This window comes from Leptonotus elevatus, chromosome 10 (assembly GCF_054856555.1).
Source record: "Leptonotus elevatus isolate MCC_2025b chromosome 10, RoL_Lele_1.0, whole genome shotgun sequence".
NCBI lineage: Eukaryota > Metazoa > Chordata > Actinopteri > Syngnathiformes > Syngnathidae > Leptonotus > Leptonotus elevatus.
In genome coordinates this window covers 24631496-24656159 of record NC_141248.1, presented here as the reverse complement: position 1 = coordinate 24656159, position 24664 = coordinate 24631496, and the positions used below count along the sequence as shown (strand labels likewise).

Genomic DNA, 24664 nt, shown 5'->3' with positions numbered 1-24664 from the left:
TGGCTTGTGACGCCCCCTGCTGGTGACTCGCACAAACACTCAATGCAGGGCGGAAACTACTTCTCACACTTTTCAGCCTTTTCAAACGTGTGTTGTGCACGTGTAATTCACATGTACTGTGTGTACGTGTTTGTTTGTGTACCTGTATGTAATCATTGTGCGTATGTTTGTATGTATTGTATATGTACGCGTGCCACTGTCTCAGGGGTGGCAAATCCAGGTCCAGAAAGTAAAAACCCTGCCACAGTTTGGCTTTAGGACCTGATGCTAGCTACCTAGCTAGCTAGCTAGCTCACTAGCAGGTAAACGAGCACCATGGGAGCTAGCTAGCTAGCACCTGGGGCTAATGCCAAACTGTGGCAGGGATTTTACTTTCTGGACCTGGATTTGCCACCTCTGTATTATATTCATATGTATGTGTGTAAAATATGAATTATGTGTATTTTTGTTTGTAGGCCAAATATGGTCGTGTGGCGTGTGTTCCCGCCGGTTGCAACTGGTCGTTGCTGACTCTTCATCATCCTGATCTCCCAGGGTAACAAAAAAAAACCATTTGAATAGACTTGTCCTTGTTCTTGGTGCCACTTTGAAACATTTCCGTCCCCTTTCCTTTTCACGTCAGCTGCACATTCCTGGTTCGCTGGTCTGTGGGCGTGTCCAAGGAAGGCGAAGTCACCCGAAAACTGGATCTGCTCACAAAGATCCCAGATAGAGGTGAGATGCAGAAGAAACACATGATAACGTTGATTCATTATTTACAACGTGAATAATTGTGTCCAACAGCTTTGCAGCAGTTCCCGTCTCAGGCTATAGGTAGCGCCGGCGAGGCCTTCCACAGCCTATTGAGGCTGCTGGGGCCCGAAGCTGCCTTGGAGGAGGTCATCAGAGCAGTGGGACTCATTACTGATTAAATGAATAATGATGGAAATGCCTGTGAAAACTGCCAAAAAAAGCAACACAAATTATTGTCATATTTTTTTTATTAAGGAAAGTAGAACTCTATAATATTGCCCTTTTCATAAACATACAGTAATGGCAATTAAAGTAAATATAAAGAATTAAAAGGATGGGTGGATGGATGTGTAAAAGTTCACCACTAGATGTCACTAAATAATGGAATGCAGCCAAAGCGAGCCTAACATCCATTCTTATATGGCGTGAGCGAGCGACGGCGACTTGACGGCCGGCGAGAATCCCGGTGAGCGACACGGAAGACAGAGTGAGACGGATTTGGCCGGAGTGGCTAGCAGGAGAAGCTAGTAAAAAAATTATATATATTAATAAAGTAATAGCTTGCCAAGCAGAAGGGGACAAGCGGCGGGAGCCCAAATCACGGGACTCCATCACGACCTGCAGGTCCCAACTGTGCAAAGTAAGCAGCGGCCATTGAGCAACTACGTTCGCAAGTTGTCCTTCCGGTATCTGTAGCAGGAAGATGGCAACAAAACATGTCAGCCTATGTAATATAATTAGTGATTACTAGACCTATGATTATATATTTTTTTGAATGTACATCGATGTGATAGAACATATTTTTGGCATATTATTGAAATCAATAGTGTGTTTTAACAAATGATTGGTTCACCACTAGATGGTGCTAAACATTACACCGTGTCACTTTAAAATTATGAATTCATGTGTTAATGTTATCTTAGAAATCAACAGTAAAATAAGTGAAAAGTTTAAAGCAAGGGTTAGTTATTTGTAAATTGGAGCTTGTTTGTTTTTTTCCAATCATTTTCTTGGTCGCATTGTTCATTGCTGAGCTCCCTTGTAGAAACAAATTATACACACGACTGAAAACTTGAATAACAGAGTCATTAAAATAAATTAATGGTCTACAAATAAATTATAAAGTTTCTAAATGTGTTGACTTGTAATGGTTGTTCGCCAGCCGCCCATAAATGTTTTCTGTTCTGGCATATTCCTTGGTGGCATTGTTCTGGGTCCTTTATGGTGTATCCGGTAGCATTGTGACATGTAATAAAAAAATAAACGAATACAAATTTGAGGATGTATATATTTTGACAAATTATATGATATCGTGAGTTTTAAAGTAGAAAGAGAGAAATCTGGACATAATCTCGCTATTAGCCACCATTGTGATTTTACTTGGTTCAGGCATATTCTTGGTCGCAGTGTTTGGGGTCCTTGCTGCAGGCTCGGCGGGTCTCCCGGGTCGAAACGACTGAAGTGAAAATACGATTAAAGATTCTAGGGAATATTTATCAAAATCAAGTTCTTGGATATCGCTGGACCTCCGTTCGTTCCACAATGAATCTCGAACTGCTCGGTAAGTAAAGAAAACTCTTGCTTGCTTGCAGTTATCGCGTCTTTCCTCAAAATTGCGATGTGTTTGTTGTGGTTAGCATTGTTAGCTAGCTACGCTCGTAAAACTGCGTTAAATTGTCGCAAATGGAGTTTTCTGATATTCTTACTGAAATAACACGCGTACTTGATAAGTATTTTATATGTTATGTTTTACAGTGTAAACTTGGTAGCCTATAAAAACTGAATGCATAGTGATCTTGTATTTATTTCATATCAGTCAAATATATTCATTTAATGTTCCGGTATTTTAATTCTCCCTCTTATGCACCATTCAAAAACTTTTACTGAGAAAATAAAAATGGTCACTTGCTTCTTTTGTTTCTATAAATCGTTACGTGTAAATTTTACATTGCAACCACCTCCTTTGTGTAGTCTTCTATTTAGTGCGTTCACATTTATTTGTTATAATGTCTGTAATTGTTTTCAAGCAGCGTGCAGTAGACAGAACTGCTCTTTCCTACACATGATAAATAAAGCAACTAGCTACTAAATATAAAGTACGTCGTGTTGATAATTTGCTCCTTGGAATCATGTTGAGAATCTGTTTAATGTGTGTCCACTGTCCATGCTTATTTCTTCCTGTTTTTTTCTTTCCTAGAATCTTTTGGGCAGAACTATCCCGAGGTAAAACAAATGCACGGACAACAGACTGTACACAAAATGTTGGCGGGCTGTTGTAACCGTGGTTTGTCTCCCGTTTTGATTGCATTTCGTCAGGAGGCAGATGGAACGCTGGACTGCATCAGCATGGCCCTCACCTGCACCTTCAACCGCTGGGGGACCCTCCTGGCGGTGGGCTGCAACGACGGCCGCATCGTCATCTGGGACTTCCTGACTCGCGGCATCGCCAAAATCATCAGCGCACACATACACCCCGTCTGCTCCTTATGGTGAGACACGCAACCAGACACTCGTGTCTATCAGTTTCTGCTGTGCCAACTTTGTGTGAAAGCATAAAAAGCAAAAAGCAAGCAGCAACAATAGCAACGTAAAGGTGATGTTGTTGAATGGTTGAATATTTAACTCGTGAATTTATTTACGTTTGAGGGCAGTGCAATTAATCGAAATTCAATTACAATTTCAATTATTACACTCTACAATTACAAAATAAGCATAATTGTTAAAAAAAGATTATTAATACTTTTTTTTGTTTAAATTTATACATTTGCACTTTTTTTTAAAATAACTAATACATTTTGGTTCATCCAAAAGGAACTTGCATAATTATAGTGTTTCAAAGAATTTTATTTGTCTTAATATATATTTTTTTATGTTTAAACATAAAATAAATGATCGTCCTACTGCACAGTGCACAAGCTGCATTCCAACTCTCAAGTTTTTTGCCAACATAAATATATATTATCATAAATTCAGTTTGGTCCAAAATAAACTTACATAATTCTAGTGTTAATTTTTTTTTTTATTGGTCTTAATATTTTTTTAATGCTTAAACATTTTCTTGTTTTCTACCAAAAAATTGTCTTTTGAATAATCGTGATTTCAATTATTGCCAAAATAATTGTGATTATTATTTTCCCCATATTCGAGCAGCCCTACGTTTGAACTTACATTCGCGTTTTTCCACTTTAACTGTAAGGACAACAACAACAAAAACAACCACAATTCTCCTGTTTCTTTGGATTTTGATGCAAGCTAATGTTGTGCAACAAACTGACTTGTAGTTGGAGTCGAGACGGCCACAAGGTGGTGAGCGCGTCCACGGACAACATTGTGTCACAATGGGACGTGCTGACGGGCGACTGCGACCAGCGTTTCCGCTTCCCCTCGCCCATCCTCAAGCTGCAGTGCCACCCCAGAGACATGTAAGTCTACCAGGAGAGACAAGTACGTCTAAGGAACGCTGCACTTCGGTCATGTTGTTGGTTCTTGGGCAGCGAACCCTTTTTCAAACTGTTACGCGGTGCTAAACGTTTTGATCAGAGGCGTGGCTTGCCATTAGGAAGGCGGGCAATTGCTTGGGGCCCTTTAGCCAGCGGGGGGCCCCAGAGGGCACACAGATTTGACACAAACCACATAATCTTCCCATGAGCAGTGCAGCAATGACAACTGACCATCTCAAATTCCCTGAGTCAGGTGGGGGGCGGTTCCTTAAAAACAAAACCTAAAAAAAAAAAACTATAGAAAGTTTGAGTATTTTATTATTATTTTTTTGTAAATGAACATGAATAGTAGTAAAGCTTTTATTTATAAAAAAAAATAAAATAAAAAGACCATGTAGTAAGGCTTTATTTATTTGTTTGTTTATTTATTTATTTTAATATAAAAAAAAAGCCATGTATACTTATAGTAAGGCTTTTTTATATATAATATATATAAAAAAAAGACCATGTATAGTGATTTTTTTTTTTCTATCAAAAAATGATCAAGGTATGGCTTTTTCCCCCTTTTTTACAACCATGCAATTTGTAATTTTATTTTCCTGTTTTCTGGCTCACTTAGAAGGATTCTTGCTCAAGTTAAACAAACTAAAACAAAACAAGTCACTTGAATGAAGCACAATTAATGGTGATTGTTTATTGAAGATACAGATGTGCAATTTTAAAATGATGCACTACGTATGCTACGAATGGCCGCCGGGGCCCCCGATCTTCTTGCTTGGGGCCCCTGGGGAATGTTGCTACGCCATTGCGTTTGAAATTGCAAAAGGGGCAATAATTGTCAACACGGCCGCACACGCACAAACATCAACGCTCCATCCATAGGGATAAAGTGCTGGTGTGTCCCATGAAGTCGGCGCCGGTGCTGCTCACACTGTCCGACTCCAAACACGTGGTCCTGCCCGTGGACGACGACTCGGACCTGAACGTGGTGGCGGCCTTCGACAGGCGGGGCGAGTACATCTACACCGGCAACGCCAAAGGAAAGGTCAGCCAGCGGAGACAGCCGGACGCGTGGATCGCTTTCTTTGGCGAGTGACGTGTTGATAAAGAAATGCTTGCGTGGTGCAGATTCTGGTGTTGAACACAGACACTCAGGACCTGGTGGCGTCATTCCGGGTGACCACTGGCACCAGCAACACCACCGCCATCAAATCCATTGAATTTGCACGCAAGGGCAGGTGAGAGGACGCAACATTGGACAGTCAAGCGTCTTTGCTTTGAATTCGTATCACTTTTTAAAAAATAGTCTCACTATTTGTTTCAATATTTTTCCCAAAAATATATCAATATTGTTATTAGTAGTATTTCTTAATACAGATTTAAAGATGAAGTTTATTAGGAAAAAAAATCCAAATCAAAACGTTAAAAAATATATACAAAAAAAAAAAATTGCAGGCAAGATGACACATCATTGGGTCTTAAAACGTATTATTTCTGGTTCCGTTTTTTTTAAATTCAATTGCATGTATTTATATATTTGCCGTTTTTATTATTATTTTTCTTTTCTACATTTTCCCAAAATATTGATAATCACATTACTTTTTACACAAATAATTTCAATCAGTTTAAAAAAAATCATACAAATAATATATAAAAAATTAAAATACATAGATACAGTACATAAAATGGATAATTGTATTACATCTTCAAATATCTGTTAGTTAAGGTTTTCATAATACAAGCACACCTTCAAGATTGATGGATTAATTAAGAAAATTATTTGAGTTAGTGGCTAATTTCTTCTTGATTTTAGAGGGCAGAACATACAAAAAACGTCATTAATATATACAATTAAGTAAAAAATAATAAAATGAAAGAAATTCTGGTGCAGTAGTTTAAAATGCATTTTTAAAATCATGTTCGAAAGTCATTGTTAAACAATTTTATGTAATAAAAATAAAAACGGTTAAAATATAATAAAGTAAATGAATAAAAATAAGGAAAAAAACACAATTCCAATTGAACTTCATCTGTATAATTTTTATGAACAACATAGCAAAAAAACAGTACATGTAATAGATCAAACAAATACCAGGGACACGAAACTAATGAAACACGTGTCAAAACGGTCACCTAAAAAAATGGAAGAAAACAATATGACAATTTAAAAAAGTCAAATCAATTCTAATTTACAATCATGAAGACATGATATTATCTTAAAGTAATGTCATTTTTTTTCAACCTCCTTTTGTACTCGTCTGCCTTTGCAGCTGCTTCCTCATCAACACGGCCGACCGCATCATCCGGGTTTACGACGGCAGGGAGATTCTGACCTGCGGCCGCGACGGCGAGCCGGAACCCATGCAGAAGCTCCAAGACCTGGTCAACAGGTGCCTTCTGAATTTCCCGAACTTTGACCGTTTGCGTGCCAAAGGTCAATCGGGTGACACAAAGCCGCCTTTTGCCGCGTCTTTTACCATCTGCCGCCGTTCCGGTCCCAACGTCCAGGACTCCGTGGAAGCGCTGCTGCTTCTCCGGGGACGGCGAGTACATCGTTGCCGGCTCGGCCCGCCAGCACGCCCTGTACATCTGGGAGAAGAGCATCGGCAACCTGGTGAAGATCCTGCACGGCACCCGAGGGGAGCTGCTGCTGGACGTGGCCGTAAGGACCTCGCCGGCGTTGTCTTGCTGCACACGCGTTGCAGTCATGTGACCTTCCTCTTCCCCCCGTGTCCAGTGGCATCCCGTGCGACCCATCATCGCCTCCATTTCGAGCGGAGTGGTGTCCATCTGGGCCCAAAACCAAGTGGTTAGTAGCAGGGCCTGCACATTCCCACATTTTGCCAGGAAAAAAAATCCGGTAACGCATTCATCGTCTGATTCATAAAAAGAAAGTATATCCTGAATAAAATAACATCTGTTATTAACACAATGGTCCCAAACCACCAGTGGGCCAAAATATCTATATACTGTATATACTAGTGTGTTTTATTTATTTATTTATTTTTATTTAAAACAACAGATATGCCCTAAATGTCCACTCTCACCTGAGCAAGAATATTCGTCCTTGCTTGTAAAAGCAATATCATGCTGAGCAGCACAAATGTAACACGGTAACCCACCATTGTTGTTGGAAAAGTTGCCGATATTTATACGTCCGTTCAACAAGGGAGACAATGAACGATGCTTATTGCACCTTTTTCCAGTGACGTACCCCGGGAAATGTTTTTTCAGCCAAAGCATTTCTGATTCTGAAAAAAACATTCAACCGAGTGCTGTTCCATCGTTGTCTGAATTATTAAACTTTGGAACTTTATTTGCGTTTGAACTATTTGGAAATAAAAAGCTATAATTAAATTTAGAAAAGAAAGAAAGAAGGAAATAATTTAATTATAAATATAGATTTGTGCACATACAAATGATTATAAACATAAAGTGTCATCTTTTGGGATCATAGTAAAGCTCTGTTCTCAAAACGAAAGAATGAACTGAATTTTAAATAAAGTTTTCAAATGATTGGCAGGTGATTCTCGGTGGCATTATGACAAGTTGGGTCAAACCATTCTGTTATGGGGGAGATGCTGAGTTTTTAGGACACGGAGATTGAATAGCCTACTGAATATGAAATTCGTTTTATGAACGTATTATTTTAAGAAATATTTACATATACTTTTTTAAATGTATTTTAAAATCGCACGCACCCCCATTTGAGAACCACTGGCTTGAATTGAATTGAGTCAGAGCGCCATCTGTTGGACGTACGGCGCAAGTGTATCATTCCGCTGCGCTCCCAACACGGAACAGCATTTACAGTAATATCGGCCGGCATGATAATTGTTCAGATCTCGTTAGTAGGAATGAAAAGTTAATAATACGGCGGTGGCACATCTCCAAAACTGTAACGCTGGTTTAAATGCCAAACTGCTGCTTTTCATCTGCAGGAAAACTGGAGCGCTTTTGCGCCGGACTTCAAAGAGCTGGACGAGAACGTCGAGTACGAGGAGCGCGAGTCTGAGTTTGACATTGAAGACGAGGACAAGAGTGAACCCGAGCAGACAGGTACAACACTTTTTGGGGGGGGGGGGGAAACAACCTGGTAAACAAGCTTTGCATCAAGTTTGAAAGCTAGTTTTAAACATCGGATTGCTTTCGAGTCAAGTTAATGATGGGATTTCTGATAATGGCATTTGTTTGACTGGAACCCGCTTGCCTAAATGGATCAACTTGGCGCGCACATTCCCCGTGAAACTTCTAAATCAGAAGTGCTTGGTTGCAAAGTAACCAAAATTGATCCATTTAAAAATCCTTAAAAAATAAAATTGTTGACTATTTCAAGAGTGACTTGCAACTGTTTCCAATTGCAAGTTAAAACAAGCCAACGAATCTAATAGTGGTCAGACAGTAAACATTTTCATGATGTGAGAGCTTTTTGTGCCACGAGTGTCCCAAAATGAGGCCGAGATGGGCGCCCTTAAATTTTAAATGCCAGCAGAAACCCTGATAGTTATGGAGGACCAAAACTGCCAAAATTAAATAAAAAAAACTTTTTTTAAATAACTGAAAATATTATTTAAAAAATTAAGTACAAAATAATGAATATATATATTTTTTTCATTTATATATATTTTTTTAACTTAATTTTTGAATTATATTTTTTATATCCGTTTTTATTTTCACTTTTTTTATTTATTTTAATTTTTTTTTATGTTGGCAGTTTTGGTCCTCCATAGACAGTGACGGCCTGTTGCGATATCTGAACATATTTGCATGCGTGCCGTCATCGCAACACGCTCACGTACGTGGTTGTAACTGGTGACGTTTCGCTGACGTGGCAGGTGCGGACGCGGCCGAGGACGAGGAGGTGGACGTCACCACGGTGGACCCCATCGTGGCTTTTTGCAGCAGGTGAGGAAGACGGCGTCAGCAACTCCGATACACGTGACGCGCTCGGGTTTTAACACCTTCGGCGGCAACGAGAATGGCAGCGTGCAGACCTCCGCCAATTTGAACCTTCATCACATCCTTCGTGTCTTGGTGTGCTTCCGGCAGCGACGAAGAGCTGGAGGATTACAAGGCTCTGTTGTACCTTCCCATCGCCCCCGAAGTGGAGGACCCCGAGGAGAACCCTTTCGGCCCCCCGCCCGACTCCACGCCGCAGACGGGGGCCGCCGAGGAGACGCAGACGGGAGGCGACAAGAAGCAGCGGCCGCCGTCGTCCGACGGAGCGCCGGCCAAGAAGAAGGCACGCACTACCAACATCGAACTGCAGGGGGTGCCGGTTGATGGTAAGAAGTTTGAACCGCAAGTTAAACCCCTCAAGAAAGGAATTTGTCATGGGTCATGTGAACACCTATATTATATATTAGCATCAAGCTCGCCGAACAGTTGGCCAACATTATGTGGTTTAGTTTTTTACTTTTCATGTGTCAGCTTTACTCTTGTTTGGAGATTTGTGTACGCAAGATAGTGAGAACAAAGGACATTTAAGAGGCAGCAGTTCTTTTATTCACCAAAACAGCAGCACCCATTAAGGCACATAAACAGTTTTGTTCTATTGGGTTAGGGTTGAAAAGGTAGCTTTGTCTGTCGCTAACCAAAACAGCAGCACCATTTCAAGGAGAGTGGTTTGAATCCTCGAATCGAAGTGGCGATTGTTTCTCTTGCAGAGGTGCACCCCCTGCTGGGCGTGAAGGGCGACAGCAAGTCAAAGAAGAAGGCGGCGGGTCGGCCCAAAGGCTCTAAAGGTAAAGACAAAGACTTCCCCTTCAGGCCCAAGCCCTACAGGGGGGGCGAGCGGCCACCCTTCGCCATGGAGGTCCTGGGCAGCTCTGGCCCAGGAGGAGGAGGAGGAGGAGGAGGAGGAGGAGGAGGAGGAGGAGGAGGGATGAAGGGCAGGGCAGAGGGGGGCCTGGCCACAGGTAAGCGTGTCATTGCCCCTGTAGCTGACAGGGGGCGCTGTGCTGGTCCTGCTGCTCCTTCTGCTCCACTAAGCTCGGCTGATTGACGGCTTCGTCTGTCTCCCCTGTGCTGCCCCCCCCCCCACCCCCACCCCAGCCCAAACAATAACAAGTTTCCTTCGGCTCCCCAAAGAAGTTGTTCTCAAACTGGGGTCCAAATCATACAACAAAAACAAAATCATTTGATGTCAAGCATGTCGTATCATTTCAAAACAAACTCGCCACACGTGGACAAAATTGTTGGCGTCCATGCTGATGAAAGGAAACTCACAATGGTCAAAAGTAATGATAATTTCAAAAATGTACGTTGCTTTTGATCAATAATTATTTCTGAAAAAAATGAAACAAATGTAGACATAAACAGCCTACTACTATTTAAGCATGTTAAACTTGACGTGTTTCCTCGACTTGGCACTTTTTTTTTTTTTTTCAAAAGTCGCATTATTACGGGAATAAAGCTTTGCTTTGGGGAGGGGGGGGGGGCAATATGAATTTATTCTAGTGAGATGATAGTTTTTTATCCTGACAATACGATTTTGCTAAAAATTAAAAATATAACTTTATTACCATGAAATTATCATTTTTTTATTTAAAATAAAATATACATTTATTGTAACACAATTTCATTTTGTCCTCAAAAATATGAAACTTTTAAATTAATTTAGCATTCAGAATTTAGATTTCAATAAATATTCTGAGACTAACTCAACTGTTACCAGATTATTCTCGTATAAATACAACGTTTTATCCTGGTCAAATACATTTTTGTTCAGTAAAGATCACATTTTTTCTCTCATAACTTTTTTCTCAAAAAAAAAATAAACATTTGTTTTTGTTAAATTTTGTCCAAAATTCCTTGTAATGGCATTTGGGGTCCCCGTGTTCATTATAGGATAATGAGGGGGTCTTCGGAAAAATGTCGACCCTGTGAGGGCTTCTTGGACCGAATACGTTTGAGAACTCTGCCTGGTCTAAAGCCACAGTCTGAGACATTGGCCACTTGATTAGGTACACCTGCGCATTCTCGTGACATCGGATTTGGGAAAACGTTAAACGTTCCAGGCCTTGTTACATTCCATTCCTGTAGGTTTGCGGTAATGCAAGTCACAAACCGCATTCTCAAGCTGCTGAATGTGGTGGATTCCATTTGGCCCCTGTGCAAGCGGACTGTAACCAAATAAAATCCACACTTTCAACAAGATTTGCACTAAAACAGAACTTTGTCAGACATGTTAATAATTGTGACTTCCATTAATTTTTTTTGGGGGGGGTAGACGATGCACAGCTGAAGTTATGAAAGGAAATAAACATGTCCAGGGTTTGCAAAAGTTTGCCCACCCCGGCATTGGAGGGTGTACCTAATGAAGTATTCAGTGTTTGTAACTACAAACATCGTCCAAGTCGGTGTCGTGCAGGCCTCGTGTGTCCAGACTGTGTTTTTATGACTTTCCAAAACCTCCAACAACACTAATTGATGTCAATGATGATTGGCTGCTCCCGTTCCCGCTTGGCCCTCCTGGTCCCGCTCCCGCTCCCGCCTCGCTCCTTTGGCCTTGTTAGGTGTGCTGCACACTTCCTGTCCTTTTTTGTTCCCTGCAATGGACTAACTCCGCTTCAACAATGGCTTTTTCTCGCACGTGTCGGCAACTGGCGCCTGACAAGTGACGTTTTCCCCCATTGCAGGGACGCTGGCGACTCAAACATACAAGCAGCACGACATCGGAGGCATCGACTGAGGCCACGAGACACGCAAAAATCCTGCTGTCATGTACAGATTGTAAGCAAGCAAGAAAATGTGCTCTTTCCACTTTTGTCACAAGCGGGAAACTCCCGCGCCTCAGATCCACCGACAGTCGGGATCACGCGTCCTCTGTACGGTTCGTCTTGTATAGGATTGTGATAGTAGTGTGTGTGTGTGTGATCTATCTTGTTGTTTTTATACAGATTAAAACATTTTTGAATTATAAATAATCCGAAACCATGTGTTTAGTTTGTCAAACTTGATTGTGAACAAGCCATTGTCTCAATTTGTGAATGAATGGAAATGCCACTAGATGAATTAAATTGTAAGAAAAATAATACTACAGTAGGCATGGACTAGTTACCAGTTTCAAGGTGTGAAAAACCAGTTTTTTTCAAAACCACTCAATCTTTCCACTATTGGTATGAGCTATAAGGAACATACCATAATGTGTGCATAGAAAATAAATGTGAGCCTTAAATAATCATTCATTCCAGGGACATGTTATCTGGTCTTCTCTCTGAAAACAAAACACTCATGAGGGTGGGTTTATCCCACTCGAGGGCAAACATTACTCATTGATCATATGATCAACGAGACGGTTCCACTTCGGGATTATGACAGGAAGAAAAGAAAAAAACACGGAAGAGCCGTCCTGACAAAACCGTGGCCAATCAGAGTGGAGTAGGCGTGTTTTTGTGGCATACGTGACGGGGATTCGCTGGTCAGTCTGTCAATCAAAGCAACACGTCAAGTCAACGATTCGCCTGTGGGACAGAACGGAAAGCGCTTTGCTTCAGAGTTAAATAATTTACCAAAATTAAAGTAGTCTTCACCAAATATTTGTGACAATGTCCGTATATGTTCTTAGATACATTACAAACGTATTTAATTGTCAAATGTTTCAATTGTGTAAAACAAATAATGCATGTTATTGTTAAATATGTGCAAAAGTAACCCCACGTCAACGCAACGTAGTCTTCACTTTGAAAACGTAAGCGGAAGTAGGTGTGCGCTAGCAGGCGCGAGTCGGCAGGTCGTTGCAAAAAAGTCGTTGCGTGAACGGGCTGCTTGTGCTAACAGATTCTCAACTAGTTGGAGGACTTGGAAGCGGCCGCCTCGCCAGCCTGCGAACTCCTCGGGTGCCCAACGCGAGCCACGTTGGCCGCGATGGAGGTGGACAAGATGGACGAGAACGACTGGCGCTACCACGGCGAGGGCAACAAGAGCCTGGTGGTCTCCCACGTACAGGTGAGTCGGCTAGGCTAACTAACAAGTTGGGCTAAAGCGCTCGGACCAGGGAGCGTTTTCCGGACCGCCGCTTCACACTTTTAACTTTCAACCTTCAGCCTGTCTCGACTCGCCGGGATACTTGGACAGAAACTATCCCGGGGAGCGTGTCTTGAAAGCGGATGTCGAATGTGTCACCAATCGATATGTACGTACTGGCCCGAGCGGGGTGGGGCTAGTAAGCGTGGGTTATCATCACGGAGCATCCCGAAGGTGCTCTCGGGTCCGGCGCCAGCCTGGCCGGATGGACAAGAGCCGAGCCGAGCCGAGTCGAGTGGAGTCAAGCTGAACTGCGTGGTGCGTTCACGGACACGCGCACCCGCCCATCCCCTCAAGGCGGTTGAGCAGCCGCAACATGTCGACGTTGAGCAACAAGTGGGGATGGCACAACGTCGTGTTCGCACACGCTCCGGAACGCCACATCACATCCGCACCTGCCTGCTTTGTTGCTCGCTCGCGTTGTTTTGGGGCGACAATGAATGAGCACGCCTTCAATGTTTCAAAGGGAACCGAATGCTCAATTTGGCCAAACTTTATGAGGGAACTAAAAAGTAAATTGAGTTCGTATTCGGACAGTTGTTAGCATAAAGGGGTTAAAACAATGGCGGAAACAATTAACTGATGACTAAAAGGGTTGTTATGAAATTGACAATGGCTTTAATTGTTGCACCTCCAGTCGAGATGAAGAATTCCGAGTGACGTCATGAGTTCAAGGATGACGTCATCTTTTGTCAAGCGTCCCTATACTTTCAACCCCACATGATGTTATGCTTTCTTTTCTGTCTTTCCTCGCAGCTGTCCAAAGTTCTCCGCCTGCTCAAATATCCTGCCGAGGACTCGGAAAACCCGCCGCAAGTAAACCAAATGCTTCTTCATGGCACTTTTAACTTCTTTTTTAGCTTTCCTTGAGGCATGAAGGGACATGCGTACTCGGGGTGTGTGCGTGCGTGCGTGCGTGCGTGGGTCCTTAATTGAAATGGTTTTGAAAGTTTTCCGGATGCTTTTGAGCACTGGTATGCACGCACGCACGCACGCACGCACATCGACAGTAGCATGTTAAACTGGTTTGTGCGTCAACATGTTGTGCTGAAAACTCTGTCTTTTTCTTTTATTTATTTATTTTCAAAAAATGTGGCTAGATTAGCCTAATCACCAACAATCATTTGTTATCCGAGGCAGAATATTACAAACATGTCAAATATTGTGATATTTAGCGCTGCGCCTGTAGCATATTTTTTTAATTGCGTATTCTACTGATTGTTCCAAAAAGTCTATCGAGAGTCATCTAATGTGATTCAAATGTATAATTGCCATTATAAAACAATAATACCAATACAAAATGCATACTTGAGGTGCAGATGTTTTCTACTCGGGGGGGGGGGCGCATTTCCCAGCTGGAAAATGTGTTGCAAAAAGGTTGCGCAGGTTGGATAGTAAAGCCAGCGAGAAAGTTTTGAAAGGTCTTTATGGAAGTGTTTAACGTTTGCGTGCACGTGACAACGCCAAAGCCTCCAGCTGACGCTACTTTGCATGCTTGTGTGCGTTTTGTTGTGCGTTTTGTGTGTGTGTGTGTGTGTGTTCCAGACGGCAGAGCAGGCCTTCAGGCAGATCCAGAACATTGTTGACTTCAGCTCCAATGTGATGAGCGGCCTGCTGGGCGACAAGTTCATCCACAGCGGAGTAAGGCGCGCGCGCGCACACGCACACACATGAGCATGAGAATCTCGTGAGCAACGTAGAGGAAATTGCGTCGTGAGCAGGTGACGACGCAACAGTTCCAGCGAGGGCTGCCTGTCACCATCCAATTATTTTACAAATCGCTTACCTTATCGATTATTCCATCAAATAATGCATCTGCAAAAAAAAAAAAAAAACGTTCGTGTAGAAACATGGATGACGGCGCAAAAATGGTTTGGGCGGAATTTTGGAGACTTTTTCGGTCGACCTGCTTTGAAAGTCGACTTTTTTTTCTTACCTCTAATGACGTCAATGTATTTATTTTGTTGCGGTCTGAAATGCAAAACATTTGGGCAGTAGGATTGGAGGTCAGGATTAGGATTAAGATTGGGGGTGAGGGAGGTCCCATTTAAAATGAAGGGTTTTAGGGCAGTTAATGAAGACATTCCGACTGTGTTTGTTGCTCGTTTTCACACTAAAGCAGAAGCAGGAAAACATTGATTACATTTTGTGCCTGACATTGAAGCAGCATCTCTCGGAATATCAAAACATTTGACAATGCGTTGCGGCCATTTTCCACATTTGCTCTCGCACAAACAAGCTTCAAAAGACGCTTCTGTGATATCGTTTATCAACTTGGGGGGGGGGGGGGGGGTTAATAATCGGAGGACAAGAAGTGGCAGTGTTGTCGTTATCTGGCCAGTCAGCTGACATCCACGGAAGATGAAACGCAAGATTGTTTCTTCTTCTACCGGTCGTGAAAGCGACTGAACATCTCAGATAAGAGACGTGCCGCGCCGGCAGGCGTCAACGTGACGCGATGACGTCGCTTGACGAGGTTTCAAACCGTGGACGGGAGGCCCCGATCAATGCGGGCTTTGTTGCCTAAATGGGCCGCTCCACAAACGTTTGCGCGCGCGCGCACGCACACACAGACAATAGACATATTAGAGATGTGAAAATGTCACATCACAAAAGCGGTGGTGATGATATATTACAATATTGCTTAAAGAAATATGATTGGGCCTCGCTAATGGGTGGAGTGCAGGTCAAAACTTTAGGGACACTTAAGAGAGCCAAAGCAATAATGAATTAAAAAATAACAGAAGAATGCACATATTTGGTTAAAACTACACAATTAAAAAAAATATATATAAATAAATCCATAAGTCTATAAAATTGGGAAAAGTATGAAAACAAATTTGAGAAATTACAGCAAAAAACACAATTCAAAAAAAAAAAAAAAAAAGACAAACATTTTTTAATACTATAACAAAAAATACATAAACATTGTCCAACAATGGGATTATAAAATAGCAAAAGTACAAATAATAATGGATTGAAGATGAGTTGAAAACTGCCCAGTTCTTAAATGTGAAAACGTTAACAAAACCCCACAAAAAATAGGCAAATATTAAATGAAGAAGAAGAAAAAAGAAATCGGAAATATTTTTACAAATGTTAGGCGACCAATCCACAATTCTAAAAAATGCAAAAAAGTAAAAATATTAGGAAAAAAGTATTTGAAAACAATTCATAAATATTATGAATTATAACAGACAAATTCTGAAGGAAGAATAAATATAAAAATGTTGGATATTCCAAAGAAATTCCCCCAAATCCAATGTTCTGTTCTCCCTCGCAGGAAGTCGTCAAGTTGCCGCTGGAGTTTGTACGTCAGCTGTCAATCAAAGTTGAACATCAACGGCCCGGTAAGATGCACATTGCGCCGGAGCGACGCGATTGCGAACGCGTCCAAACAAGCGAGTGACCCGCAACGTGTTGCGCGCGTGTGCGTTAGCGTGGCGCTGCGACAAAGTGATGGACATCCACAGCGGCTGCGCTTTGTGTCTGCCCAACTTGACCTCGCCCAACTTGACCTCGCCCGTCCTCCTGCAGCACTCGCACACGCCGCCGCTCTGCGTGGAAATCAAGGTCAGCGCACGTCGCACACTTGCAAGCTGCTTCCACAAACAATATAGAATATTTTGCTGCAAAAACAATTTTTTTTCTTTTTTTGAAAATATTTCAACACACACACACAAAATACAACAGATAGGTAGAAAAAAAATCTGTGAATTTGCACTGTATTGTTATAAGATGCATTTTGATTAGATTTATTTAATAAAACGGGACAGTGCAATTTAATAAAACACATTCATTTTAAATAAAATGTATTCTATATTTATAATTGTTTGCTCCTTAATACAATAAAAGCACAAAAGATCTTTTTATAATTATGCTATGTTTTATTACTCCATTTTGTGATAAAATCATTTCCGCCCCATAAATAAATCCTACTTATAATACGATTTTTTTTTTTTAATAATCTTATTTTATATTGTATACAGACATTTCCAATGAATAAATGGTAACTGAAATATTTTATTGTAATGTGTGATAAAAAACATTTGTACTATATTCCAGTTTATTATACATGTCCTTTTTATATACAAAAATAAGTTTTCATTGTTATACATTATTTAAAATTCATTTATTTTGTTTTTCCCCGTTCAAAAGATTTTAATATAATAATTATATATTACTCCATATTGTGATAAAATCATTTCCGCCCCATAAATAAATCCTACTTCTAATACAATTTTTTTTTAATAATCTTATTTTATATTGTATACAGACATTTCCCATGAATAAATGGTACCTGAAATATTTTATAGTAATAATAATTTTTGATAGTCATTTTTATTATTTTCCAGTTTATTATACGTCTTTTTTATTTACAAAAATACATTTTCATTATTATACATGATTTAATATCCATTGTTTGTTCCCCAAAAATGATCAGTAAAAAAAATAAATAATCGAACAAAAAAAAATTCTTGTAGAAAATATGATGGCTTATAATACAACCTGTTTTCATTCACTGCTCTTTGCATGTAATCACCCATGTTAATCGTTAATAATAATAATAATAATGACGTTATTCTAATCTGCGCACCACGTTGACGAGACTTGCGCGCGCACACACAGACAAACAAACGAGCGTCGTCAATCTTATCAATAATCCGAACAAACAAACGTGATCCAATACGAGGAAAAACTTTTCCAGTTAAAGCAGAAAATATCAAATATTACGTTCTTGATTTTTCAAAGTGTGACAAAAGCCAGACAGACTTGTGAAGTGATTTCTGCTTCTGACACAATGTTGTCATGCAAAAGAGGAAAAAGAGCCAAAGAGAGCCAAGAGCAAAAGTTCTATGAATCGAACCTTTTCCAAATCTGCAACAAATTAAGCCATCGCACCACAAGGTGGCGCTTCAAAGTCATATTTGGGAAATTGTCGTGTTTGAAGTTGAGAATGGCACATGACCAATGGCGGAGGCAGGCGGTCCATGCAGCCAGGACCAAATGTTATGCAAATGAGGGGGCGGCCCTAAGCGTGTCTCGGGTTGGACTCCATTGTTGCAAACTGCCTTCCAGCCCATTTCATCAAAAATAGAAATAAATGCATGTGTAAAAGTGCAAATAAAAAATAGAATTAAAAAATTAAATACAAATGTATTTATTTATGTATGTAGCCATAAATATTTTTGTTGTTTTTATTTCCATTTATATTTCTTTTTGGGGATTTAATTAAAAAAAAAAAATGTGTATCCATTTTTTATATCCACTTTTAGTCATGTATTTATTGATTTGGAATTTTGGCCCTCCATAATTTTGTCATGAAGTCGTCTCCGAGTTTGTGCGATTGTCATGTGACCGTCGTGCGTGCGTGTGTGCGTGCGCGTTCTAGCCCAAGTGTGGCTTCCTGCCCTCCGCCAAGCACATCAGCAAAGACATCAAGAGCAAAGTGTGTCGCTTCTGCATGCACCAACACGACAAGGTAAACGCGACGCGACGCGAGACGAGCGCGGGAAACACGGCACGCCGCTAACGTTGGCCTTTGTCACCTGCGCAGGTGGGCAGCGGGCGCTGGAAGCGACGCAGCCTGTACTGCCCTCTGGACTTGTTCTCAGGGTGAGTAAGCGGGAGCGCATTTGATTCGCCGCCAGCACGACGGGCGGCGCATAATCCATGTGACGTTTGGTTCGCTTGCCGGCGCAGGAGCCGGCAGAGGATGCACTTTGCCGTCCGGCAGCTGATCGAAGAGCCGCAGAACAACTTCAAGATCTTTAAGGTGCGCGTCGCACCTTTCATTCTTTTCTCACGTTCAACAGTTTGTTCAGCGAATGATTGCAAATAATACAACAAAAGAACACGCATAGCGTCACACTTTGTTGTATTTTTTTTTTAAATATACTTTGTATATTTTCAAATTTGAACTCCAAAATCCCCGTTTGGCAGCAAGCAAGTTTTGCTTGGATTGGAAACGTCCTCCTCGAACCGCGCAAGCTAGCTCGCTAGTTTAGCACGCAGCATCCATCACAACAACAGCAGCAGCAGCAGAGGGTGCAAAAGTTCGTACCCAAGGTGTCGTCCGCTGCCGGTCCCAGCTCTGCTCTTCTTGCTCTTGATTTTATAATAACGACTTCAAAAATGGATACTTGACTCATTGAAACATTTTCAGCAGTATAAAAATTCATATTTTGTCTAGAATGAACTTGATCACTTCCTTATTTTTCATGGATTAAAAACACATTTTTTTCCACTTGCTGTCGACTGAAGATGACATCACGCGTGCTGACGAACGACCAATCATGGCTCACCTGTTTTTTCTGGGTTTGGTCAGCAAACTGAGCCATGATTGGTCGTTACCGACTTCCTCAGCACAGCTGACGTCATCTTCAGTCGACAGCAAGTAGAAAATTTTGTTTTTCAAAGGTGTTCATTCCACATGAAAAATAATGAAGTCATCAAATTCATTCTGGACAAAATATGAACTTTTTTACTGCTGAAAATGGATCAGAGTCACGCATCCCTCTAAATGTATATTTGTAACAATTGTTACAATAAAAATAATAATAACAATAAAATAGGGATGTCCGGCGATTATATTTTTTACCTCATGATTGATTAATCGCAAATTTTATATCTGTTCTAAATATACAATAAAATGTACAATAAAATATTTTTCATACACTTGTTAACACTCAACATAAAAATATATATATAATATAAATATAAACAATATAAATAATAAATAAATAAATAATATAAATATAAACATAGAAATATGGCTGCATCTTTTAGTCATTGATAAAGTAATTTCATAATAAATCATCAGATTGAGTTAAAATAAAAAAGTGTAATATAGATTTGTGTTGAGGTGATTTTCCTGCCACTAGATGGCATAATTGCATTTGTAAGACGTTGGTGCATTTTTCTTTTCATATTAAGAACGATCTCATCTTTAACAGGAAGTAACTTGTGACCGTTTTCAACTCGTCAAACCGTATTCCACGAAGCCGGACGTTTCTTCCCGCCGTCATGTCGGCGTGGACGCGTCTGCTGCGTGGCGTTAATCATGCATTCAAATCAATTGTGGCATTAAAAGAACTTGAAATGAACTCAAATTGAACGCACTCGTTTGGAAACAACTGCGATAAAATAAAATGAGGTTTATTATTCAAATCAACCCTTCCTACTTTTACCGACTGGATGCAAATTGATGCAAATGTGTGTGATGTCATCGCCAGGGGGGGCAGTGTATATACGCCAGCAAGGAAGGCGGCGGCGGCGGCGGCGAAGACCCGTCAGACCTCAACTCTCTGCTCTACCACCTGCGACCTTACTTCCTGTACGCCAACAACCGCATCCACGTGAGCGGCAAGGCCGTCCTCAGCGACTTCATCCAGGCAAGCGCGCTCGGTCTCCGCCTCCGCTGTTTGCCGCTGGACGGACGTGGCTGATGTTGTCACGGTAACGGCGCGCAGGTGCTGGTCAACGCGCTACTGAACAGCGGCCACGGAGGAAGCGGCGGCGGCGGGGTCGCGACGGAGCGACGGGAAGACGGACGCACTTTCTGCGAGGCCAGCCTCTTCAACAAGGAGAGAAGTCGTCACGGTCGGACCGCAGCACGTGTTCGCCTCTCGCCGTCGTCGTCATGACGACGACTGCGACGACCTTGCTGATGATGCTCGTGTGTGTGCGTGCGCAGGCTCTCAGGGTTTACCTAGCGACAGCGTCCTCTCGCGCATCCTCGGCACGCAAATGTTGGACAACTTGAACATCGAAGGCCTTTATCCGCTCTATCGGCGAGTGGAGCAACACCTGCGCGACTTCCCCAAGGAGAGGTTAGCAGCGGGCAAGGATGACCTCACTTCCTGTTGCTCCTTCACACCGCACGACACTTCCTGTCTTCCCCCCCACAACTTCTTCAGTGTGTCTACAAGTTGTGTGAGAGAGTGTTTTAGTAGTCTATGTGCATGGGGGGAGGGGGGGGGGGGGTCTCGTGTATGTGTGAGAGTTTCATTAGTGTCAATGAGAGTACTTTTTTGTGAGAAACTTCACTTGTGTGTGTCATTAGTGTTAGTATTGTATGGGAGAGTATCTGTGGTGTGTGTGGAAGTGTTTCAATAGTGTGGGTGAGAGTGTTTTGGGACATTGTGAGTGAAAAAGGCAGTATTGTAGTGTTAGTGGAAAATGTGAGTTTTGTGTGAATGTATGTGAGAGCGTTGAGTAGGTGGGAAAGGCATTGTAAATGTTTCAGTGGTGTGTGAGAGTGTTGTGGATCTCAGGAAAAAATGAATCGGTGTAGTACAAGTGAAAGAAAAATCTATATTGTGTGAGAGTTTTCAAAGTGAGTGTGAGAACAGTAAGTAGTTTGAGTGGGAAAAAAAAAAGTATTGTAAACGTTTCAGTAGTGTGCGACATTGGTTTAGTAGTGTATAAGAGAGAAAAATGTTTGTTTGTTTTTATTAGTGAGCAGGTTTCAGTCGTAAATGTGAGAATGTCAAATGTGTGAGAGTTTCTGCAGTGGTATGAATGTGTTAAAGTAGAATGTGAGAGTGGAAAAAATACAATTATGAGTGGACTGTTTCAGTAGTGCGTCAGATTATTTCAGCACTGTGTGAGAGGAGTCATTTCAGTTGTGCATGTGAGAGTGTTTCACTAGTATGGAGACGAAAAAGTGAATGCGAGCAGTGAAGTGGTTTATATGAGAAATGATGTGTGAGGAAATTGGGAATTTTGTCGCTCTCAGAAACAAACTCACATTTATTGTAAACACATTTGTTCCCACTTCCTGTGTGTCCTCGCCACCTCTGACATCACTTCCTGTCGCCCCCCCCCCCCAGAAGTAGCCTCCAGGTGGACGGTCCGTACAACGAGACGTTCCTGGAGCGTCTCCAGAAATGTCCCGCGGAGGACGACGGCTCGCTGGACTACGCCGTGTCCAAGGTGAGGCGGACTGTTGCCGCGGCGACGCGCATTTTGCCCGTTTTGTGAGCGTGTGTGCGTGTTGCGTTCAGGTGCATCAGTACCGCGTTGCCATGACAGCCAAGGACTGCTCCGTCATGGTCGCCCTCGTGCCCAGCGACGACGACGACCAAGACGACGACCAGGATGTGTGAGTGCCAACATTTACAACACGCTCTCTCGTTGCGCTATGCTAATGTGCTCATGTACTGAAACTGATGTACATGCTAACGAAAGGCTCTCACACGCACCAAAGTCTACAGAAACTCACACATTTATTTTGCAACTGAAATTATTTTGCTCCACATAGGTAAAAAAAAAAAAAACTCTCACACTGCTGAAATGTTCTCATACGAGCCACAGATTTTTTTTTTCCTCCCTCTCTCGCTAAAGGAATTTCTTTGGCCATGTGCACTACTGAAACTCACGCTATTGAAATACTTTCACACACAACAGAAATGTATTTTGCTCTTACTGCTGATCCCGTCAAACGGTACCATTGAAACACTTTTGTACACACGACTGAAACTCCACACAGAATTCAAACCCGGAACCTAAGAACTGCGAAGCAGATATGCAAACCACTACCACACACTAAAAAGTTTCTTTTTTTTTTCTTTTTTCCTTTTGATGCTCAACCGATCTCCTGCGGCCAGCTTGTGCCCTCAGCGCCGCCTGCGAGACTTCCTGTCGCCCAGACCGCCCACCTTCTCCTACTCGGTGTCCATCCTGGACTTGGACCCGAAGCCGCTGGACAGCATCCCGCTGCAGCTCAGCCTGGACCACAAGATCGTGTCGTGCTACACCCGAACGCTGGCCGCCGCCGCCGCCGCCGAGCGAGACGAGCGCACGCTGCTCTTCAGGCCCGTCTGAGTGGGCGTGGCCTTCGCTTCCTGTTGGATTGGTCCAGCCAGCGCCGCTCGGGCGGCGGCGGGTTTGTCTCCCTCAACGGACGCCACCATTGACTGGCTGTGCTTTTTGTAACCGTCTCCATGGCAACGCTGCTTACCTGGATAGTGCCAAGAGAGCCGGAGAGGCGGGTCATCACGATGATGATGATGATGATGATGATGTCATTTCCTGAATGTATTGCGGGACCTTTGTCGAGTTACTGAGGACCCGCGACACAATTTGGACTAATGCGGCCACAAGTGTGCGTGCGTGCGTGTGAGAGCCCCTTTTTGCACACAGACCCTTCAATGTTGCAGCATCGGAGATGATTCTGAGCCGGTTTCACGCTGAGATTGTTTAGATGACAAAATAATCGTGTTGTAATGAGCCACTGTGACGCGCGAGGTTCGAGTCGAGTAGCACCAAAAAAAAAAAAAAAAAAAACATTGCGGTCATGGGATTCACGCCGAGTTTATATCGCAGCTTGAAATTGTGGTAAAAGCCTTCGCAAGACCATCAATTTGTTTCACACGGAAGTGCTGGATCGAAGTGTCAGGTGCGCTGAAAAGAAAAAAAAAAGTCCTTTGAATTGTCTTCATTTGAAAATGATGCCAATTTTGAGAAAAATATGTTTTAATCCTGCAACTAATCACGTTACCTTACCTCAATTCAAAGGCTTTTAAATAATAATAATAATAATGATTTGGTCAGTGTAACTGCGTCTGTAAATTGTTACAAGTGTGCACATTTTCACACAGACATGGCACACCGGCAATTGCATCATCAGAGGTGTCAACTTCCTGTCCTGGCGTTCCATTTTCAGCAGATGTGATTATGGCACCGTTACTACCTCTGAATGTGGAAAATGACCAGCTTGATGATTGAATCCTGCAGTGAGATGACAAGTGGGCGGGATACGCGACAGTACGGCGATAAAGTTCGCGCCTCGCAATTGCCTTTACTCGCCGTTGCCTTCCGTTGCGGCGCCATTACGACCTTGCAAGGCGGAAATACGTCCATTGCCCCTTGAGGCGGGAAAAAAAAAAAGCTGCTCACTGGGGTGGAAATGTACTGACTTTTATAGGTGGCGTGAAAGGGGATTACTGTGATGTCACTTCCTGTGAGTGTCCTGGTGCTTACTGGCTGGGGTGTTGTGCCATGTGTGTGCGTGGGTCGGTGGAGTTTTGTGTCAACTTTGAGTTGGCGTGTTGCACCCGCGCCAACCTACAGTGCTGATGAATGATCACAGAAAAAAAGGCCCCAAATAAAATATAACAATTTTTTTTCTTTCTTTTTTTTAAGAAAAAAACAATATATGGACCTCGGAGGACTTTTTTAAGATGGTGGCCCACCCTTGGTGTGTGTGTGTGTGTGTGTGTGTGTGTGCGCGCGCAGGTGTGTGTAAGTGTTTGGTGGGGGTACAAACTATTTGCAAATACAAAGGCTGCTCGTCTGCCATTTTGTATATAAATTATTTATTTTTGTAGATTTTGACCAATGAGCTCTGCTGTCTCACACACAATTTATACTGGAGCAAAAAATAAACACTTTGAAACACAAAACAGGCTTCAGATTTTTTTTTTTTTCCATTCTCAGTTTTCTCCTTGAATCCATCTTCT

General features: G+C 42.1%; 3 protein-coding genes across 4 annotated transcripts in view; all 3 read left to right on the top strand.

The window, feature by feature from the left end:
• cenpp (centromere protein P) overlaps positions 1-1974 on the top strand; it is a 68606-nt gene extending 66632 nt beyond the window's left edge. Inside the window, exons 7-9 of the mRNA XM_086086145.1 lie at positions 456-535; positions 623-714; positions 784-1974. Of these exons, the coding sequence (XP_085942271.1) occupies positions 456-535; positions 623-714; positions 784-911 (300 nt within the window). The 3' untranslated portion in view covers positions 912-1974. The remainder of the gene's footprint in view (positions 1-455; positions 536-622; positions 715-783) is intronic.
• Positions 1975-2150: 176 nt separating this feature from the next.
• Positions 2151-12361, top strand: rbbp5 (retinoblastoma binding protein 5). Of its 2 annotated transcripts, none has more exons than XM_086087971.1 (14): positions 2151-2293; positions 2930-2955; positions 3049-3221; positions 4014-4154; positions 5055-5217; positions 5301-5410; positions 6443-6562; positions 6681-6834; positions 6910-6981; positions 8114-8231; positions 9008-9077; positions 9222-9457; positions 9839-9916; positions 11813-12361. In XM_086087971.1, the coding sequence occupies exons 1-14, from the start codon at positions 2275-2277 to the stop codon at positions 11863-11865; spliced, it is 1533 nt and encodes a 510-aa protein (XP_085944097.1). In that variant the 5' UTR covers positions 2151-2274; the 3' UTR covers positions 11866-12361. The 2 variants fall into 2 exon arrangements, with proteins under 2 accessions (XP_085944097.1, XP_085944096.1); XM_086087970.1 differs by having other exon boundaries at positions 9839-10090.
• Positions 12362-12899: 538 nt separating this feature from the next.
• On the top strand, positions 12900-24343 carry ippk (inositol 1,3,4,5,6-pentakisphosphate 2-kinase). Its single transcript, XM_086087784.1, has 14 exons — positions 12900-13121; positions 13956-14015; positions 14745-14840; positions 16483-16549; positions 16639-16772; positions 18592-18681; positions 18757-18815; positions 18903-18975; positions 20435-20593; positions 20672-20801; positions 20896-21031; positions 22034-22136; positions 22208-22305; positions 22811-24343. Exons 1-14 carry the CDS (start codon positions 13041-13043, stop codon positions 23025-23027), a joined length of 1503 nt encoding a protein of 500 aa, XP_085943910.1. The 5' UTR covers positions 12900-13040; the 3' UTR covers positions 23028-24343.
• The last annotated feature ends 321 nt before the right edge of the window (positions 24344-24664 follow it).

What these genes read in the sequence shown, in the direction of transcription:
- rbbp5 (XM_086087970.1), top strand. An exon ending in CCGGCAACGCCAAAGGAAAG is followed by an intron (nt 5,218 to 5,300) that starts GTCAGCCAGCGG and finishes TGCGTGGTGCAG; the next exon opens with ATTCTGGTGTTGAACACAGA. An exon ending in AGAGGGGGGCCTGGCCACAG is followed by an intron (nt 10,091 to 11,812) that starts GTAAGCGTGTCA and finishes CCCCCATTGCAG; the next exon opens with GGACGCTGGCGACTCAAACA.
- ippk (XM_086087784.1), top strand. Translation starts at nt 13,041, where the DNA reads ATGGAGGTGGACAAGATGGACGAGAACGACTGGCGCTACCACGGCGAG. An exon ending in ACAACTTCAAGATCTTTAAG is followed by an intron (nt 18,976 to 20,434) that starts GTGCGCGTCGCA and finishes TGTCATCGCCAG; the next exon opens with GGGGGGCAGTGTATATACGC. An exon ending in CGCGACTTCCCCAAGGAGAG is followed by an intron (nt 21,032 to 22,033) that starts GTTAGCAGCGGG and finishes CCCCCCCCCCAG; the next exon opens with AAGTAGCCTCCAGGTGGACG.